General features: G+C 47.4%; 2 protein-coding genes and 1 pseudogene across 3 annotated transcripts in view; 2 read left to right on the top strand and 1 right to left on the bottom strand.

Annotated features, from left to right (window-relative positions):
- The window catches only part of Pms2 (PMS1 homolog 2, mismatch repair system component), a 28815-nt gene extending 23177 nt beyond the window's left edge, over positions 1 to 5638 (top strand). For both annotated transcript variants that reach the window (XM_042686990.1, XM_042686991.1), the window contains 4 exons: positions 874 to 1041; positions 3225 to 3325; positions 3955 to 4124; positions 4699 to 5638. In XM_042686990.1, the coding sequence (XP_042542924.1) occupies positions 874 to 1041; positions 3225 to 3325; positions 3955 to 4124; positions 4699 to 4842 (583 nt within the window). In that variant the 3' untranslated portion in view covers positions 4843 to 5638. The remainder of the gene's footprint in view (positions 1 to 873; positions 1042 to 3224; positions 3326 to 3954; positions 4125 to 4698) is intronic.
- A 2621-nt stretch (positions 5639 to 8259) lies between these two features.
- The window catches only part of LOC122113677 (radial spoke head 10 homolog B-like), a 32790-nt gene continuing 20107 nt past the window's right edge, over positions 8260 to 20942 (top strand). Inside the window, exons 1-7 of the mRNA XM_042686740.1 lie at positions 8260 to 8516; positions 9969 to 10044; positions 12399 to 12467; positions 13667 to 13840; positions 15943 to 16028; positions 16941 to 17061; positions 18899 to 19075. Of these exons, the coding sequence (XP_042542674.1) occupies positions 8260 to 8516; positions 9969 to 10044; positions 12399 to 12467; positions 13667 to 13840; positions 15943 to 16028; positions 16941 to 17061; positions 18899 to 19075 (960 nt within the window). The remainder of the gene's footprint in view (positions 8517 to 9968; positions 10045 to 12398; positions 12468 to 13666; positions 13841 to 15942; positions 16029 to 16940; positions 17062 to 18898; positions 19076 to 20942) is intronic.
- Positions 17422 to 17944, bottom strand: LOC122113731 (annotated as a pseudogene).

Genomic DNA, 20942 nt, shown 5'->3' with positions numbered 1-20942 from the left:
CTCCCCCCCCAGGAGTGACAGGGTATGACTGCTGGCTTGCTGCCTGTTGAAAGGGCCTGTGTAGGCAGGGAATTCTCCCTTTTTTCCTCATTACTGACTCCTTGAAATCCTAACATTAGAGTTGCTGTCAACTCCACAGATTGGACCTTAGCTTTGCTGGACTATGCTTGGCTATTCTTTTATCCATAACATTTCTTTCTCCACTTAACCACCAAAAAGCCAGAAGTGGAGGTGTGGCTCAAGTGATAGAGTGTTAGCCTTGAGCAAAAAGGCTCAGGGACAGTGCTTAGGCCCTGAGTTCAAGCCCCAGGACTGGCACCAACAAAAGTAGGGGAAGACCAAGAGGAGAAAGCCAGGTAAGGACAGACATTGTCTCTTCTGCTTCCCAAGAGACGCTGTGAGTCCCCCCAAAAATAGTTCCTTCCTTGTGTCATTCACATACTGACTTAATGTTGGAGGGTGCGCAAACCCTTACAGATTCCTTTCCAAAAACAACCCAAAAACTGGGTACAATAGACCCTTGTGTGTGCAGTGGGGCTGCTGTTGAGGCAAGCCAGAGGGTCTGGAAGCCTTCTGTTGGAAAGTTACACTTAGATGTGCCTTATAGGAGTCAGTGCATGTATCTACCACTCACCACATGTGCGTGTGGAGCAGGTTGCATAGCGGTTCCAACTACACTGCTCATAAGCACTCAGTCTCTTTTCATACTCTATCATGAATACTGTAGATGTTTGATACATTTTTTCCCACAGTGCTGCCCAACCTCCTCAAATGACCTATCAGCAAAGCAGAAATGTGTTTTAGGTTTTAACATTTAAGTTTTGTTCTAAATCTCAATGGTCACATGTCGCATTGAATGTTTTCTGTGTGCAGTAAGTCAATGTTTGCAGACATGGAGGTGCTTGGTCAGTTTAACTTGGGGTTCATAATAACCAAGCTGAAGGAGGACATCTTCCTGGTGGACCAGCATGCAGCTGATGAGAAGTACAACTTCGAGATGCTGCAGCGTCACACAGTACTCCAAGCACAGAGGCTCATTGTGTGAGTGCATCAGTAAACACTGTGTGTGCGTGTGCATGCACACGTGTACATACATGTGCATGCACGTATGCATGTACATATGATTACAAGGAGAGGTCATGGGTTTACTTTGGGGAAATTAAACTCTGTAGAGAAACGAACTCAGACCCCAACAGAATAGAGTGGAGTGAATCTTTGTGTGTGGCTCCAGGAAATCACAGGAACTCTGGAGACCTCAGGCAATCATCTCTGGCAGGAACATAAGCCCCTTTCCAACCTTCCCAATCTTATTAACCCCAGCTCATCTCCAGAGCTTAGCCTCTGGTCACTACCCCAGAGGTCCCTTCTCTGACTCCAGGGAAGTCTCACTGTATGCTCTTACAGCACTGGCATCTTCCACCCTGACTCAGTTTTGGTCATAACTGATTGTTTGCCTCTTTTTTTTTTGAGTCCAGTCGTGGGCCTGAACTCTGGGCCTGGGCACTGTCCCTCAGCTCTTCAGCTCAAGGCTAGTGCTCTACCACTTGAGCCACAGCGCCACTTCCGGCTTTTTTCTTTTTGCTTATGTGGTGCTGAGGAATCGAACCCAGGGCCTTAAGCATGCAAGGCAAGCGCTCTACCACTGAGCCACCTTCCCAGCCCATTGTTTGCCTCTTTGTTCAATGTTTACTTCCCCACTAACAGAAGACAGAAGTCAAGGCTGTGTTTGCTCCCTCTCCTGCCCTTAGCAATGTTTGTCTTCCTAAGATCCCCACAAATTTAGTAGGAGAAAGGGAAGCATACAGCAGAGGAAGAGCGGGATAGCAAAATTCTTGTTCTGTATTTACTGTGTACAAATATGGGTAATGACTGGACCCAGCCATTTAAATTACTAGCCAGGCATGATTGCGTATGCCTGTAATCCTAGCATTTAGGAGGATCTTGAATTACAGACCTCGCTAGGGTATTTATGAGGTCTTATGTCCAAAAGAAAAAAAAAATCAAATTATCTTTCTTGTGAAGATGGGATAGTAGGGATGTGAAGTAGGGATAGTGAGAATGGGATAGTAGGTTGAGAAGAAAGGAAGCTTCATAACTTCTCTAACTTCTAAAAACTAATTTGGCTAGGCACTGGTGGTTCATGCCTATAGTCCTAGCTATTCAGGAAGCTAAGATCTGAGGATCACAGTTCAGAGCCAGCCCAGGCAGGAAAGTCCAATGAAATGCTTATCTCCAATTAACCACTAGAAAACTAGAAGTGGCACTGTGGCTTAAAGTGGGTAGAGCACTAGCCTTGAGCCGAATAGCTCAGGGACAGCGCCCAGGTCCAGAGTTCAAGCCCACAACTGAACAAAAACAAAAAAGTAATTTGTAAGAGGAACTAGAAAGAACTCTGCAGGAAGATTTGTGACACTTGGCTAAATAGTGTTCTTTGTATATGTGTGCTGGTCCTGAGATTTGAACTCAGAGCCTAGGTGCTAGCATTGAACTTTTGTGCTCAAGGCAAGTGCTGTACCACTTGAGTCACAGCTCCACTCCTGGCTTTTTGGTGTTTCATTGGAGAAAAGAGCTTCACCGACTTCCCTGCCCAGGCTGGCTTTGAACCACAATCCTTGGATCTCAACCTTCTGAGTAGCTAGGATTACACGTATGAACCAACAGCACCCAGCTCAAATAGTATTCTTCATATTTCTTTCAATGAGTTTAAGATTGTATTAGTCAGTTTTTTGTAGTTATGACAAAGTACCTGAGAAAAAGAACCTAAAGGAAGGTAGACTGTTTGGGGTCATGGTTTCAGGTTCAGCTTGCTCTAGTACGGTGAGCCTGTGATGAGGCAGGGTGGCAGGGCAGAGAGGATGTTGGAGCAGAGCTGCTTACCTCATGGCAGCCAGGAAGCAGAGAGACAGGAGTCCAGGGAAAAGATACACCCTTTAAAGGCACAGCTCCCTGGGGCCTGTTGTCACCAGCCAGTCCTCCCCTTTCCTCCCCCCTCCCACCCCCAGTCCCCTCAGAGCTAGGACAGCAGTGAAGGAACCCACTGGTGAACTTAGCGCTGGCCTCTCTCCGTAGCGCTACTAGCCGGGGACCAGGCCATCCGCCACTGGGCCTTTTAAGGCACGCTTCATATCAAACCATAACAATGATCACTCTTGTCTGACCTCCATTTTGATTCTATAAATAAATGTTCGGCTCCAGTTTGTCATTTGAACCTCCTGTGTTTCCAGACCTCAGGCTCTCAACTTAACTGCTGTCAATGAAGCTATCCTGATAGAAAATCTGGAAATATTCAGAAAGAATGGCTTTGACTTTGTCATTGATGAAGATGGTAAGTTATTCAGTTAGGAGCTGGGAATGACCTTTGAGGTCAGCTGGATTGATCTGTTTTCATAAGAGCACAGGTTCTTTGGGGCTTGAACTCTGGGCCTGAGTGCTGTCCCTGCACTCTTCAGCTCAAGGCTAGCGCTCTACCACTTGAGCTATAGCGCCACTTCTGGTTTTCTGGTGGTTTATTGGAAATAAGAGTTTCACAGGGGCTGGGAAGGTGGCTCAGTGGTAGAGCACTTGCCTTGCATGCATGAGGCCCTGGGTTCGATTCCTCAAGCACCACATAAGCAAAAAGAAAAAAGCCGAAAGTGGCGCTGTGGCTCAAGTAGTAGAGGGCTAGCCTTGAGCTGAAGAGCTGAGGGACAGTGCCCAGGCCCAGAGTTCAGGCCCCACGACCGGACCCACCCCCGCCCCCCCAAAAAAAACAAAAAAAAACACCGAAAAGAGTTTCACAGACTTTCCTGCCCGGGCTGGCTTTGAACCGTGATCCTCAGATCTCAGCCTCCTGAGTAGCTAGGATTACAGGCGTGAGCCACCAGCGCACGGCAAGAGCACAGATTCTTGTAAGTAGTGCTGAGAGGGAATCACACTTCTCAAATAAAAGTGTGTTCTTACACTTTTTCCTTGTAGCTCCAGTCACTGAAAGAGCTAAACTGATTTCCTTGCCAACTAGTAAGAACTGGACTTTTGGACCCCAAGATATAGATGAGCTCATCTTCATGCTGAGTGAGAGCCCGGGGGTCATGTGCCGGCCCTCCCGAGTCAGGCAGATGTTTGCCTCGAGAGCCTGTCGGAAATCTGTAAGTAAAGCAGGCCACCCACTCTGCTCATGCTGGGGGTCTGGGGAGAGGTAGTGGAGCCCCTGACTTGAGCCACAATAGCCCATGTCGGTGCTCCATGCTTGCCAGCAAATCCGAACCCTTTCTCCTTATGCCTCCTACCCACAGACCCATCACAGGTGGAGACGTAAGCTCCTTAACACAGAGGTAGACCCTGAGGGTACAAGGATCGGGGTACCAGTGTGTCTGGGTGGAGAGATACTGGCATGTAGCCCGGTGAGGGCACACATCAGGCGAGGATGGAGGCTTGTGTTCAGGCAGGAGGGAGGAGGGCTAACAAAGAGTGGCTTGATTGACCTCTACAAAGGATCTCTGGTGGCCAAGGGGAGAGGAGAGAGGCCAGGGAACTTTGAAATTGTGGGAGTTACTCAGAGCATTGCGATTCTGGTCTCGAGCAAGCTACAGAGCCCAGGAGCCCATGGAAATGCAGAGCACCGAACAGACGAGCTCTGATCTTGTCCAGTCTCACCATGGAGAACATGGTTGTAGCACCACAGTACTGGGTTAAACTTCCCCCATTGTGTCTCATACTCAGGTGATGATTGGAACAGCTCTTAACACCAGCGAGATGAAGAAGGTCATCGCCCACATGGGCGAGATGGACCACCCCTGGAACTGCCCCCACGGAAGGCCGACCATGAGGCACATTGCTAATCTGGATGTCATTTCTCAAAGCTGATCCTCCTCACATCCTAAATGAAGTTTTTCATGCAGTTCTTCCTGTTTTGAAAGGCAAAGCTTTGTCGTCATTATTGCATCAAACCTAACCTGCTACTTACTTAAGAATAGTGTGCTAGATGCATTTGCATTTTTAAATTATCTTAGGTTGGGCATGGAGGTCCATGCCTGTAGTCCCAGCTTCTCATGCTGAGCCTGGAAGATTGCTTCAGCTCCAGAATCAGAGACCAGCCTTAGCAACATAGTGGAATCCATCTTGGAAAAAAGAAAAAGATCCTATTCAACATTGTGAACTGCATCTTTTCAGCATTTGAATTTTGTGTACAAGCTAGAACATATTTTATATCCAGAAGAGGGCTGAGAGCGTGGCACAAGTGGTAGAATGCCTGTCTACCTAAGTTCAAGCCCAGCACCACCAGAGGGGAAAAAAAAACAAAAAACAAGCACTTTGGATGTTACCCAGGCTTCTGTTCTGCCTGGAGATATTTTCGCTTGCAACTTTCAGCCGTAAATAATAAAATATTACATTGGCCTAATTTAGTAAACTTTAAACTTAAAATTAAGGTACCTTTTGAGTTTGTGCTTCTCAAATAATGCATCACAGTAAGTGGCTCCCACCTGTAATCCCAGGTGTGCAAAAGGCTGAGATCAGGAGAATGAAGGATTTAAGGCCATCCCTTGGCAAGAGAAAGGAAGACTCGGAAAAATAATCACAGCAAGCGAGGCTGGAGGTGTAATTCAAGTGGTAGAGAACCTCCGTAACAGCCTGACGCCAGTGGCTTATGCCTGTAATTCTAGCTACTCAGGAGGCTGTGATCTGAGGATCATGGTTCAAAGCCAGCCTGGGCAGGAAAGTCCATGAGATTCTCCAATAAACTACTCAGAAAACCGGAAGTGGCTCAAGTGGTAGAGCACTCGCCTTGAGGTGAAGAGCTGAGGGATAGTGCACAGGCCCAGAGTTCAAGCCCCATGAGTGACAAAAAAGAGAGAGAAAGCCTCCGTAACCAAGTACAAGGCTCTGAGTTCAAGCTCTAGTACTGAGAAACAGAACAAAAAATGCAAATGCAGAAATAGTCCACCACCTTTTGCTGGCTGGAAGGCAGTGACTGGGTGGGGGGGCTGGGGTTGAGGTTTTATGTCCCCAGTGCCACCCAGTTGGCAGGCGCTGTTCTTAGCAGGTGTAAAAAGAAGACTTGTAATCTTTGTGTAACTCAGGGCCCGAGGTTTGGTTCCTGAAGGCATTTGTAAATGGAGCTCTCCCAAAAATGGAGGCTGTCCTCCCTAGAATCCAGACGGTGGTGATGACCTGCTAGGCCTCCCAGACAGCCCGAGAGAGGCCACTATCCTGCGTTGGAACCCGCGTGCTAGTGTGTGTGCCAGTGTGGTTGAATCACATGATCTACAAGTTGGGAATTGTAGGCGCAGTAATTCACACCCCTCCCACATCCCTGTCACCTTGTATGCAGATGGGGTTAAAGATCTTCCCATGAGGACGTATCCTGAACTGGCTTCCAAGTGGGGTCCCCCCTCCCCAAGTGCAGCATGACAATATTGCTCAGGTTGATGGTGGAGGAAGAGCCACCAGGCAAGGGGTGGCACAGACAGTTTCTAGAAACTGGAGCCCCACAAAGGAACTAAGCCTGTTGGGCTAATTTACAGGACTGTAAGGTAATAAATTTGTGTTGCTTTTAGTGACTAAGTTTGTGGTGATTTATTTAAGTTAGGGGTGGGGGGGTTGTGGGACTTGAACTCGGCCTGGGTGCTGTCCCTGGGCTCCTTTGCTCAAGGCTAGTGCTCTGCCACTTTGCGCCACGGCTCAAAGTGGTGGTTTATTGGAGATAAGAGTCTCACAAACTTTCCTGCCTCGGCTGACTTTGAACAGCAATCCTTAGATCTCAGCCTCCTGAGTAGCTAGGATTATGGTCATGAGCCATTAGCACCTGGCTGAGATGATTTATTTAACACCACTGCCTGAATCCTTCCTGTTTTATGTGCACAAATCAGGCTGCAAGAGGCAGTTAGTGGGTACAAAGACCTCTCTGCTGTCAAGACAAAGTCTAGGCCTCTGCCTTTTCCTCCTCGCCTGCAAGACCAGCAAGGGCAGAATGGGATACTTGGCTGCTTTGCCTGAGTATGTCATTGCCCCTTTAAGGACTGGCAGGGTAGGCAAGGGACAGAGCTTGTGTCTGGTTGCCTGGAGACACCTGCTTCCGTTTACCGGATGCCCTGTGCTAGTGGTGTTGTAGCACTTGGCAGAGTGGGAGCCGCCAGGTACCCCGTGCTGGTGCTTTGTGCATCTAGAACCTATGCAGGTGCACCATGGGTGAGAGGGATCCTGAGAAACAGGAAAAAAAAATAGGGCTCACTGGGGAACAAAATTTCCTTTATTTGTGGTTTGATTTATATTGCTAGAGGAGGACTAGATCTCCCTGTGTGTAGAAGAGGAGAGCCAGCTGGGTTCCAGGAAGAGCAGTGGGGGACTTGGGAGGTGGGGTTGAGCCGGCAACTGGGGTATGGAGAGGATGCCTCCAGGAAGAGGCAGAGGAGGTGCCTGCCTGGAGCAGGGCCTAAGATGTGGGGGCAGGGCAGCTTGGAGAGGGTGGGGTGGAGTGGGTATGGAAACCATGGATTTGGAACAACACCACCCCTCTGCTCTCAAAGCAAGCATTCTTTTGTTGTTGGTCATGGGGCCTGAACTCTGGGCCTGGGTGCTGTCCCTCAGCTCTTCAGCTGTAGACTAGCCCTCTACCACTTGAGCCTCAACCCCACTTTCTGTTTTTATGCTTATGTGGTGCTGAGGAATGCTTGCCTCATGCATGCAAGGCAAACACTCTACCACTGAGCCACCTTCCCAGCCCCACAAAGCAAGCATTCTTTAGTACTATAAGCATCCAATACTATGTGGGTGTTTTCTGCACATCTTGTCAGGAGTAGTAGTGTAGTTCTCCTATGGGATATCCAAGGCTGATAGACATTAGGCAACACGCTCAAGGATGCAGGGCTGCTGGTGATCCATTCTAATGCCCTCTTATTTGGAGAAGGGCTTGGAGTTGATGGCATGCAAGATCTTGGCAGTCATGCCCCCATTTTCATGAAAAGATCACCGTAGGACAGCAGATGTAAAATTATTTATGATTCCAACACAATGACCACAACAGCTTATGATTGTAATATTATAACCTGATGACATGCGATACTTATAGTTCTTTCTAAGCCTTCATAGACAAATAGTGTTTTGTAAGGCTAAATTGGTACAAGTGACACTTCCAAATATTTAGAGAGATATTTGTGTGTGTGTATGTGTGTGTGTTTTTCAGATAAACCCATCCATGCTTTGAAACCAACAACCGCAGAGCCACGCAACCCATCATCAGATATTTGTACTATATAAAGTAAAATCATAGGTCTCCCCAAGGCGATGGAGAAAGAAAAGAAAAAAGGAGACAAAAAAGGAGATAAGTCAACCTGTTCTCCCTCCTCTCTCTCTGATTATCCAGACTTTTCCAAGCAAGATGGCAGTGCTATTAGGCAAGAGCTGCCCTCAGCAGGTGCCAGCCTGCCTTTGGAAGTGCCATCCACCCAACCAGTCCCCAAAAGAGAATCGGAAAGTATTCCTGATACTGAAGATGCCACTCAGTTCGAAGAGCCTGTTCTAACCAAGCTCATAGTGGAAAGGTGACTCATGAAGGGGCTGGGGGAAAGGAAGGGTCAGACTGCAAATCAGGTGTGTGCTGGTCCTGGGGCTTGAACTCAGGGCCTGGGCACTGCCCCTAAGCTTTTTTGCTCAAAGCTGGCTCTCTACCATTTGAGCCACAGCTCCACTTCCATTTTTTTTTTTTTTTTTTTTTTTTTTGGTGGTTAATTGGAGATAAAAGTCTCATGGACTTTGCTGCCTGAACTGGCTTGGAACCGTGATCCTCAGATCTCAGCCTCCTGAGTAGCTAGGATTACAGACAAAAGCCATCAGTGCCTACCCTCTTGCGGTTTTATGATCACCTTTGGAAATGACTCATCTTTCTAGCTGGGTCTGTACAATGCTTCTGGCTTTGTCCCCTTGAGGACTCTGGGACTTGCATCTTGCAGACTCCCTCTCCCGACAACTTTGGTTTTATCTTCTTCCTCTTCCTCCTCTTCCTCCTTCAGCTTGCGATCTTTCTGCCTCCAACTTCCAAGTGTGCCACCACACCTGGCACTCTCCTTCTATTGTAACTTTAGCTTCCATCTTGCTAGATGATGGTTTTTAAAAAAAAGTTGGGCTCAGTGGTAGAGTGCTTGCCTTGCGTGCATGAGGCCCTCAGTTCGATTCCTCAGTGCCACATAAAAAAAAAAAACTAGAAGTGGTGCTGTGGCTCAAGTGGTAGAGCGCTGGCCCAGGCCCAGAGTTCAGGCCTCATGTCTGACAAAAAGATAAATAAAATTTTTAGAAAAAATTAAAAAGTCTGTTTTATTTGGCATTGTTCGCTTAGAACAGTTGGGTGTGTGTGTGTGTGTGTGTGTGTGTGTGTGTGTGTGTGTGATTTGTTATTTGTGCCAGTACTAGGGCTTAAATTGGGGCCTAGCACTGCCCCTGAGTTTTGTGCTCAAGGCTAGCACTCTACCACTTGAGCCACGGCTCCACTTCCAGCATTTTGTGGTTAATTGAAGATAAGAGTCTCTCCAACTTTTTCTGCCTGGACTGACTGAACTGCAATCCTCAGATCTCAAGCTCCTGAGTAGCTAGGATTACAGGTGTGAGCCACCGGTGCCCGGCTCATATTTATATTTTCAACTCCTTACTGGACATTAACAGATCAGATCTAAGCTTCCTGAATAGTTAGAATTATAACTGCCCAGCAGAGTCTCCACTTTTTGCCCAGCTCTAGCCTTAGACAATGATCTTCCTTCCTCTGCCTCCCACCTAGCTGGGGATTAAAGATGTACACTACCACAAATGGCTTGTTTTTTGAGATTGTGTCTTTAAGCTTTTGCCTTGGTTGGCCTTGAACTGTGATCCCCGTCTCTACTCCCTGTATAACTAAGAGTACAGACAGGCACCATGATGCCTGGTCCTATTTTCTAACTGTATATGTCAATCCTCTGTCACTTAGGCTTATTTACAGCACTCATTAGTTTGGATGTTCTTTGTAGGTACAAAGGGAAGAAGATCCGAGGGCTGTATGAGGGAGAAGGCTTTGCCGAGTTTCAAGGTGGCGCCACCTACCGTGTAAGTTGTGTGCCAAAATCTGCAGAGCCAGGCCCTAGGCTCGAGTTTTAGACTTGCAAGGCTTCAGGAAGTCCATTGATTCTTCAAAAGGAACTGGAAGTACTTCATACTGAGTTTATAGTTTACAAACTGCTTACATATTTAAGGTGAAAATGTGGCTAAAGTCATTTTAGACTACTATTGCCACCCCCTCCCATTTTTCTTTGTTGTCCCAACTGCAGGGCCATTACTAAAGTGAAAACAGTCATTCCTCATTGTGAGAGATTTGTTTCGGGACGCCTATAAAATACCAAAACTTTCAGACATGCAGGTACCCTTTATAAAATAAATTTGATGGGGGACTGGAAGGTGGTTCAGTGGTAGAGTGCTTGCCATGCATGCATGAGGCCATAGGTTCGGTTCCTCAGCACTACATAAACAGAAAAAGCCAGAAGTGGTGCTGTGGCTCAAGTGGTAGAGTGCTAGCCTTGAACTGAAGAGCTGAGGGTCAGCATCCAGGCCCAGGGTTCAAGTCCCACAACAGACAAAATAATAATAATAACAATAATAATAATATAATTTGGTGAGTCAGATCCTGGAGGCTCATGCCTATAATCTGATCTACTCAGGAAACTGAGTCCTGGAGGATCATGGTTCAAAGCCGAAAGGGATAGAAAAGCCTGTGAGAGTCTAATTCCAGTTGAGGAGGAAAATGCAGGACTGGGAGTGTGGCTCAAGTGGTAGAGCATCAGCTGTGAGCAAGAAAAATAGCAAAGTGAGAGTGAGAGCCCTGAACTCAAATGCCATCACCAGCATAAAATTTTAAAAAATAGCTGGTGGCTCATGGCTTAGTAATCCTTGCTACTCAGGAAGTTGAGATTGGAAGATGGTGGTTCAAAGCCAGCCCAGGCAAGAAAGTACATGAGATTCCTACCTCCAATAAACTACTCAGAAAACGCCAGAGGTGGCGCTGTGGCTTCAGTGGTAGAGCTAGCCTAGACCAAAAGAAGCTTAAAGACAATGCCCAGTCTCAGTGTGTCATCAACTTGCATGCCTGGTCTTCTTGCTTTATTTCTTTTTTTTTTTTTTGGGTCCGGTCGTAGGGACTGAACTCTGGGCCTGGGCACTGTCCCCAGCTCTTCAGCTCAAGGCTAGCGCTCTACCACTTGAGCCACAGTGCCACTTCCGGCTTTTTTTTCTGCTTATGTGGTGCTGAGGAATCGAACCCAGGGCCTCAGGCATGCAAGGCAAGCGCTCTACCACTGAGCCACCTTCCTAGCCCCTTGCTTTATTTCTTAAATTCATAGATCAGTGTGTGTGTGTGTGTGCTTGTGTGTGTGTGTGTGTGTGTGTGTATACTGGTCCTGGTACTTGAACTCAGGGCCTAAGCACTGTCCCTCAGTGTATGTGCTCAAGGCTAGTGCTCTGCCACTTGAGCCATAGCCCCACTTCTGAATTTTGTTGTTTAATTGGAAACAAGAGTCTCACTCACAGACTCTCCAGCCTGGGCTGGGCTTCAAACAATGTTCCTCAGATCTCAGCCTCCTGAGTAGTTACAGGCATGAGTCACCAGCACCTAGCTTATAGGCCAATATTTTTACATGAGCATGTTAATTTCCTAGGAAACAATTTGGATATTTCCATTTATTTTACTTGTAAGTCTTTATATTGCTTCCACAGGAGAGGAAGCTGCAGACTGCGTGATGTTTGTGGACCCCTCTTTGGATCCCACTGCGATCGGGACAGGCCGCTGTTCAGTGGCTCTCAGAGGCAGGCCTCTTACTGGGGCAGGTGACAGACAAGGTGACAAGGTGACTGGGCCTGCTCTGAGATTGAGTCTTGAGCCACTGCAGGGCTAAAAATCTGTCACTTCAGCTAGTCTCATGCCTGTCATCCCAACTACTCAGGAGGCTAACATCTGAGGATTGTGGTTCAAAACCAACCCAGGCAGAAAAGTCCCTGCAGGGGCTGGGAAGGTGGCTCAGTGGTAGAGCGCTTGCCTTGCATGCATGAGGCCCTGGGTTCGATTCCTCAGCACCACATAAGCAAAAAAAAAGCCGGAAGTGGCGCTGTGGCTCAAGTGGTAGAGCGCTAGCCTTGAGCTGAAGAGCTGAGGGACAGCGCCCAGGCCCAGAGTTCAGGCCCCACGACTGGACCCAAAAAAAAAAAAAAAAAAGAAAGTCCCTGCAATTCTTATCTCCAATTAACCACCAAAAAGCTGAAGGTGGAGGTATAAGCTCAAGAGGTAAAACATCAGCCTTGAGCATAAAAGCTAAGAAATAGTGCGTAGGCCCTGAGTTCAAGCCCTAGTACCAAAACACAAACACAATGTCTGTCCCTTTGTTCTAAGAGTTTGCTGTTGTTTTGTTTTGAAGGGAATGTTTTCAGAAGGCCTCATGCATGGCCCAGGGACTTACATTTGGGCCGATGGAGTGAAGTATGAGGTAAAGCATAGAAAGAATTCTAGTTCTAAACAGGAAATGTGGCATTTATTATTATTATTATTATTATTACTTTGCTGTTGTTGGTGGTGGTGGTGATTATGGGGCTTGAACTCAGTGCCTGGACACTGTCCCTGAGCTTTTTTCGCTCAAGGCTAGTGCCACGGCTCCAGTTTTCTGGTGGTTAACTGAAGATAAGAATCTCACAGACTTTCCTGCCTTGGTTGGCTTCAAACCATGATCGTCAGATCTCAGGCTCCTGAGGAGCTAGGATTACAGGCGTGAGCCACCAGGTATGAGCCCCGCTCATAAATGTGAACTGTAATGGTCAGGCTCTCACTGCTAGACATACTATTTGCACAAGCCGGTGCCAGTGGCTCACACCTGTAATCCTAGCTACTCAGGGGGCTGAGACCTGAGAATGACAGTTCAAAGCCAGCCTAGGAAAGTTCATGAGATGTCTATCTCCAATTCGCCACCAAAAATCCAGAAGTGGAGCTGTGGCTCAAGTGGTAGAGTGCTAACCTTGAGCAAAAAAGCTCAGAGATAGCACCCAGGCTCTGAGTTCAAGCCCCAGGACTGGCACAAAGCAACAACAAAAACAGAGGTGTCCTCAGGCAGGTGGAGGCAGTGACCAGATAACTCTTTCCTCTGCCAACTGGCAGTCAGCTCAGATTCCTGGAATCTGTGGTAGAGCACACACTTGGTATGTGTGTGGCCCTGGGTTCAATCCCCCATGAGGATGAGTGTATGTACACACAGACACACACACACACACACACACACACTCCAGTGGAAGAGAGTCCATGGGGACCCTGGCCATGTCATCGGCCCAGAGCCGATCTCTAGAAAGCACCTGTGAGGTGGCTTACAGCCACCATGTCTGCAGAACATGGCGATGATGCCCACAGGGAAAAAAGGGTTCCATGACATGTGTGTGTATGTGTGGGGTCACACTGTGGCTGGTCCTGCATACCTGCAAGAGGGTATAGCCATCGTCCTGGCCTCCCAAGGCAGGGGTTGGCAGCCACAGCTTTGGTAGCACCTGCTTGCTTATTTGGGCCTTTGAGTGCACACAACTTCCTGACACTTTGATCAGCCGGTGGAAGGATTGGGAGAAAGGAAGAAAGGAAAGACAGAGGAAGGAAGGGAGGGAGGGAAGGGCTTGTCCAGCTGCCTCACTGATGGCTGCCCTTCCTCAGGGGGACTTTGTGAAAAACATCCCAATGAACCATGGCACGTATACGTGGCTGGATGGCAGCACATATGAAGGCGAGGTGATCAACGGCATCAGGAATGGATTCGGCATCTTCAAGTTCAGCAAGAAGCCTGTGTCCTACATGGGCTACTGGTGTGACGGCAAGAAGCATGGCAAGGTACATGAGGAGCGTGGGGGTGGGGGGCCGGGGGCGTAGAGCCCGACAGCACACACATGGCAAGCAGGAAGACAGAACACACAAACATGGCGGGCACCAAGTACCAGGGAATATTTGCACACGCACACGCACACACAGAGCTGTACAATTGATTAATGTCGTTAGCAGTGCTGGGGACTTGAACTCAGGGCCTTATACATAAACTGGGAAGCACTGTATACTTGAGCCAATCACCTTACCCCTTTAGGCTCTAGTGAAAGATTTTTTGCAGGGCTGAGATTGAACCCAAGGCCTTACACACAAGCTAGGCAAGCATCCTACTACGGAGCCTATTTCCTAGATCCAGTTGCTTTAGTTTGTTTGCCACAGGGTCTCTTGCTTTTGCCTAAGCTGACCTTGGATCCTCCTGCCTCAGCCTCCCAAAGGCTGGTATGATCGGTGTGATAAAATTATGTTTAAAGCATATGACTGTGTAGTATTAAGTCCATGCATGCTGTCATACAAGTATCACCTCGCTCTGATTCCTTGTCAGCACCTTATTTAAGACCCTACTCTCAGTAGGCAGTTCCTTTCTACCCCTTCTTCTCCATGTTGCTCTCTGCCTTCATCTACATGAATCCTATGTTATGAGACCTTATTCTGGTTGCTTTCACTTTGCACCATGTTTTTTGAGGTTCATTTGTGTTTTACCATGAATCAGTACTCCATTCCTTTTTTTTTTGTTTGTTTGTTTGTTTTTTGGGTCCGGTTGTGGGGCCTGAACTCTGGGCCTGGGCGCTGTCCCTCAGCTCTTCACTCAAGGCTAGTGCTCTACCACCTGAGCCACAGCGCCACTTCCGGCTTTTTTCTTTTTTGCTTATGTGGTGCTGGGGAATCAAACCCAGGGCCTCAAGCATGCAAGGCAAGCGCTCTACCACTGAGCCACCTTCCCAGCCCCCTCCATTCCTTTTTATAGCCAAGTACCATATTTTCAGCATGCTCATCTGTTGATGAACATTATTTGGGCTGTTTCCAACTTTTGATTATCAGGAACAGTGCTGCTGTGGGTGTATGTGCCAGGACTGGTCCTCAGACCTCAAGTGGCCAATTTTCATCACTTCACACACCAGCATTGGAGGGTGTGCCCACTTCTAATCAAGGGCGCCATTTGTACCACGACTCTTGTGCTTCTGTCTAGGATGATAAAATACAGGAGTCATTTTTAGAGATTTTTTTTTCCTTTTTTTTTTGCCAGTCATGAGGCTTGAACTGAAGGCCCAGGCACTATCTCTGCGCTCTTTTGCTCAAGGCTAGCACTTGAAGCCACAGCACCCCTGGGCACTATCCCTCAGCTCTTCAGCTCAAAGCCAGTGCTCTACCACTTGAGTCACAGAACCCCTTCTGGTTTTCTGATGGCTAATTGGAGATGAGTGTCACAGACTTTTCTGCCAAGGCTGACTTCAAACCTCAATCCTCAGATCTCAGCCTCCCAAGTAGCTAGGATTCCAGGCATGAGCCACCAGCTCTGGGCTGATGATTGAGTTGAATGCAATGAATGCCATCATTCTGTGCCTGAATGCAGCACCTTGTTATTAAGGAAGAGTGTTAAGTTTAAATGTGAAATGTCCCTCCAGCCCCAGCTGGTGGTGCTGTTTGAGGAGATGCTAGAAACCTTAGGAGGCGGGGCCTAGGAGAGAACCTGGGAGCCTGACCTTGGGAGTCTCTTCTGCTTACTGTCCACCATGAGGTGAGCAGCCTCTGCCTCATTCTTCTGTCCCATGATGATCTGCCTCCTCCCTGAACCCCACTGAGCTCCTCAATGTCTAAAACCCTGAGCCCAAGCAAGCCCTTCCTCCTTCACTTTCTCTATCAGGGATTTTCGCCTCAGTAATCAAAGGTCTGAGTAAAAAAGGAGTAATTGGTTTGCAACCCTCTTTTTCTACCCTTGCATTCTTTTTCTTCATTGGAATGGAGTGGGTCACATAGCCCATGGAACTGTGACACTGACTTCTTCATCATGCGTGATTCCCCAAGCCATCAGTTGTTGTTTTGCTCTTATCTTTACCTTTAGCACATCTGTATTATGAGTCTTGATTTGTTTCTAATGACATGATTTGTTTCAGGGCACCGTTTATTACAATCAAGAGGGCACCTCATGGTATGAGGGAGACTGGGTATACAATGTGAAGAAGGGCTGGGGAATCAGACGGTAGGTGTGGCTGGGGCTGGGCTACAATAGGGGTAGGGGCCAAAGGGCCACATTTCCTGTCTAAACAGGGTGGGATGTTTAAATCACTCCTATATAATCTCCACTGAGGAAATCTCCACTCCTATATCATCTCCACTGTACAGAGAAACTAGAACACCATTTTATTTTATTTTATTTATATTTTGTCAGTTGTGGAACTTGAACTCAGGGCCTGGGCACTGCTGTCCTGAGCTCTTTTGTTCAAGGCTAGTGCTGTACCACTTTGATCTATAGCAATACTTTTCTGGTTTTTGAGTAGTTAATTGGAGATAAGAATCTCATGGGAACTTTTCTGCCTGGGCTAGCTTTGAACCAGGATCCTCAGATCTCAGCCTCTTTTTTTTTTTTTTTTTTGGGTCCGGTTGTGGGGCCTGAACTCTGGGCCTGGGCCCCGTCCCTCAGCTCTTCAGCTCAAGGCTAGCACTCTACCACTTGAGCCACAGCGCCACTTCCGGCTTTTTTCTTTTTGCTTATGTGGTGCTGAGGAATCGAACCCAGGGCCTCGAGCATGCAAGGCAAGCGCTCTACCACTGAGCCAACTTCCCAGCAGCCAGATCTCAGCCTCTTAAGTAGCTAGGATAACAAGCATGAGTCACCAGCACCCAGGAAGTCAAGATTTTTTTTTTGTCAGTTGTGGGCATGAACTCTGGGCCTGGGCGCTGTCCCTCAGCTCTTCAGCTCAAGGCAAGTGCTCTACCACTTGAGCCACAACGCCACTTCTGGTTTTCTAGTGGTTTATTGGAGATAAGAGTCTCATGGACTTTCTTGCCTGGGCTGGCTTTGAACTGTGATCCTCAGATCTCAGCCTCCTGATTAAGCTTCAAAGGCATATTCTATGTACAATGTCACACCTCATTGTTTCTTTTGTTCCAGTTACAAATCTGGAAACATCTACGAAGGCCAATGGGATGACAACCTACGGCATGGGGAGGGAAGGATGCGATGGCTGACCACCAACGAGGAGTACATGGGCCACTGGGACAGGGGGGTGCAGGTAGGCTCCACCAGGCTCACTAACATGGCCGCTCTGGTTGGTAGATGCTGCACCATTAGGTATTTCCTGGGCGAGTGTTGGAAGCTTGAGCTATCTATGGAATGACTCCACTTCCTATTGAATTTATCAGCAGAGTTGTTCGCAGCATTCCCCCCATCCCCCTCCGCTGCCTGTCCTCTTGGTATCTCTTGAATCTCTAGGCCATGTTCCCTCTCTCTCCCAACACAAAGAGTTTGTGTTTCCACTCCTTAAGCCTTGCTTCATAGAGCTGTAGTGATTCCATGATGTGCCACAAAGCCAGCTGTGGGTATTCACACCTTTTTTTTTTTTTTTTTTTTACAACAAATGATATTCATTTAAGAAGTTTTTTTTTTTAATCAAAAGTTGTATATAAGATTATTTTACTCCTGCATCTTCTCAATTGTTTCTTCCTTGTATTTGCCCTTTTCCTTTCCTACTTGGCAGGATTTGGCTTTCTGTTCCAGGATCTTTTTGTGGTCTGTGTCCAGTTTCAGCCTGGTGATAACCACCTTGCTGGGGTGAATGCCCACGTGGACAGTGGTGCCATTGGCCTTTTCCAAAACACTGTCCCCGTTCAATGTAGATGACATGCTTCTTTCTGTAAACCTGGACCACTTTGCCAATCTGCTGGCCTTTATAGTGTCCTCGTACAACCTGCACCTCATCATCCTTCCGGATGGGGCATAGACCGCACATTGTACTTTTGTCTCAGCTCTTTGGAAAGAGGGGAAGACATAATCTTCCTGCGTATGTGGGAAGGTGCATTGAAATGCCTTTTCCGGTTCTTGCTTCGGTCAGAAGTGACAAAGGGATTGAACTTCATTTTGGCCGCTCCTGCTTCTGGGATGGCCGAAAAGGGGGAAGAAGGGTATTCATACTTTCTCTGATGTGTTCCTGATTCCAGTGTAATTGCCATTGGCTCTTTGTTATTACTTTCTGGGTTGTATGAGTTGGTTTTAATTTGCTCTTCCTTTTCTAGATTTGTGAAAATGGACATTTTATTGATGTTATTGAAACTTGATTGAGTTTTTTCCTTTTCTTTTTTATTTCAGTGCTGGGGATGCACCCCAGGGCCTTGTGTGGGCTACCAGGTGCTCTGTGCTTAGCTGTGTGGAGTCACAAAGCACATGTCCTTCAGATGTTGGTTCCTGTCACTGAGCTTAATGTCCTCAGGGTCATCAGTGTTACAGTGCATGTCAGAATTCCTTTTCTTTTTAGGGCTGAATAATATTCCACCACACATACTGACTTCATTTTGTTCGCTCATCCAGCAGATGCTTGTATGGCTTCTGATAGTAATTATCAACATAACATCTTTGACTGTGTGTATGTATGTATATGTGTGTGCATGTGTGTGTGTGCGTGTGTGCACACACACACGCACGTGTTAGTACTAAGACTTGAACTTAGAGCCTTGTGTACTCATTGAGATTTTTTTGCTCAAGGCTGGCACTCAACCACTTGAGCCACAGCCCTACTTCTGGCTTTTCGGTGGCTAACTGGAGATAAGAATCTCACAGACTTTTCTGTTTGAGCTGGCTTTGAACCTCAATCCTCAGATCTCAGCCTCCTGAGTAGCGAGGATGACAGGTGTGAGCCACCAGCACCCGGCCTGTCTTTGATCTTTTACAGGCAACCTGTAGGGCAGGTGCTGTTTCCCTTCAATAGCCGCAGGACCTAAAAGATTTAAATAATTCGCTTCCAGTCAAGAGACTGGTTAGCAAACATTCATGCCTTTGCCCTCTGTTTTACATGGATTCTGAGAAGAGGAGGAAATATTTTGTGCCTTTCTGATGGCAGTGTGCTTTCTTTATAGAATGGCTTTGGAAAATACACATGGTTTCAAAAGAGAATCCCCAACTCCCAGTACACCATGAGGAACGAGTACATCGGGGAGTTCGTGGACGGGTGTCGCCATGGACAGGGGAAGTTTTACTATGCCAGTGGAGCCATTTTTGAGGGCGAGTGGATTTGTAATAAGAAGCATGGTGCGGTGAGTGCGGTCTGTGCAGCGCATGACCAACACTGCAGACTCACCACACGGATAACACATTCCTAACCCACTGTCTGTCCATTTCCTAGATTTTTCTAAGTTATTTGATAAGTTCTGTGTGTGTTGGGGTAGGGTTTGGTCATATTAAGACAGACAGTCTTTTGTTGCTGTTGTTGTTATTGTTAGTTGTGGGGCTTGAACTCAGGGCCTGGGTACTGTCATACCTGAGTGGTAGGCTAACATTCACCATTTTGACCCACAGCACTACTTCTGGTATTCTGGTGTTAATTGGAGATGAGACTTATGGACTTTGCTGCCTAGGCTGGCTTTGAACTATGATCCTCAGATCTCAGCCTCTTGAGTAGCTAGGATTACAGGCCTTAGCCTAGCGCCGGTGGCTCACACCTGTAATCCTAGCTACTCAGGAGGCTGAGATCTGAGGATCTCAGTTCAAAGCCAGCCTGGGCAGGAAAGACCATGAGACTCTTATCTCTAATAAACCACTAGAAAACTGGAAGTGGCGCTGTAGCTCAAGTGGTAGAGTGCTTGCCTTGAGCTGAAGAGCTGAGGGACAGTGCCCAGGCCCAGAGTTCAAGCCCCACAACCGACAAAAAAAAAAAAAAAAAAGGATTACAGACCTGAGCCACCAGCACCCAGATTCAGACAGCTGGTCTTCTTTTTTTTTTTTTTTTTTTTGCCAATCCTGCGGCTTTGAACTCAGGGCCTAAGCACTGTCCTTGAGCTTCTTTTGCTCAAGGCTAGTACTCTACCACTTGAGCCACAGTACCACTTCTGTTTTTTTTTTTTTCTGCTTATGTTGTACTGAAGAATCGAACCCAGGGCTTCATACATGCTAGGCAAGCACTCTACCACTGAACCACATTCCCAGCCCTGACAGTTGGTCTTAATAGGGTGTATGTAATAAAAACCATGGGGGCTTCAGGGTTGGTTGGAGTCAGTGACTCAGTGATGGCAGACTTTTCTCCCATCTAGCCATGACAGCTTCTCTCTGGTGTGGCCCCTTTCCCAGGGTTGCAAGGTGGCTGCTGGCGCTCCCTCCAGACTTCACATCCGCATACCCCACTAAGTAGAAAAGAGGGAACTCTTTCTCTGCAAATGAATTCCATGTCACAGAGACAACGTGGGTCAGGAGCCCTCTGAGGCAGTACCTGCTGGCTTTTACCCAGTTGTGTGCTCTTGTGGTTACCTAATGAAGTTGAGGCCTGGTCTGTGAGCCAGGAGTGCTTCTGGTTGGGCTGAGATGGTGAGGAAGACACAGACAGGGTAGAAATGAGGAGGAAGAGGCAGAGGTGGAAATGGAGAGGGAATTTGGGTGCTTCATTCTCTGTAGACTAAGAGCTCTGAACTCAAGAACGCAATAAAAGCACCGGGTGCTAATGGCTCCTGCTTGTAATCCTAGCTACTCAGGAGGCTAAGAGGATCAGGGTTCAAAGCCAGGCTGGGCAGGGAAGGAAATGAGATTCTTCTCTCCAGGTAAACACCTAAAAAAACCAGAAGTGGCCAGGTGCTGGTGGCTCACACCTGTAATCCTAGCTACTCAGGAAACTGAGATCTGAGGATCGTGGAAGATCATAGTTCAAAGCTAGCTGGGTCAGAAAAGTTCCCATGAGACTCTGATCGCCAATAAATCTCTCAAAACCCAGAAATGGTGCTGTGGCTCGAGAGCACTAGCTTTGAGCACAGAGAGGCTCAGGGACAGCATCCAAGCCCTGAGTTCAAATCGACAAAAAAAAAAGCAAACAAAAAACAGAAGTGAAGCTGTGGCTCAAAGCAGTAGGCCCTGAGTTCAAGTCCCATGACTTACAGACAAAAAGAAAGAAAGAAAAGAAAGAAAGGAAGGAAGAAA

The sequence above is a fragment of the Dipodomys spectabilis genome, unplaced genomic scaffold (assembly GCF_019054845.1).
Source record: "Dipodomys spectabilis isolate Male_0828 unplaced genomic scaffold, ASM1905484v1 ptg000098l, whole genome shotgun sequence".
Lineage (NCBI taxonomy): Eukaryota > Metazoa > Chordata > Mammalia > Rodentia > Heteromyidae > Dipodomys > Dipodomys spectabilis.
Note: the sequence above shows the minus strand (reverse complement) of the source record. Positions and strands in the feature narration are given on the sequence as shown.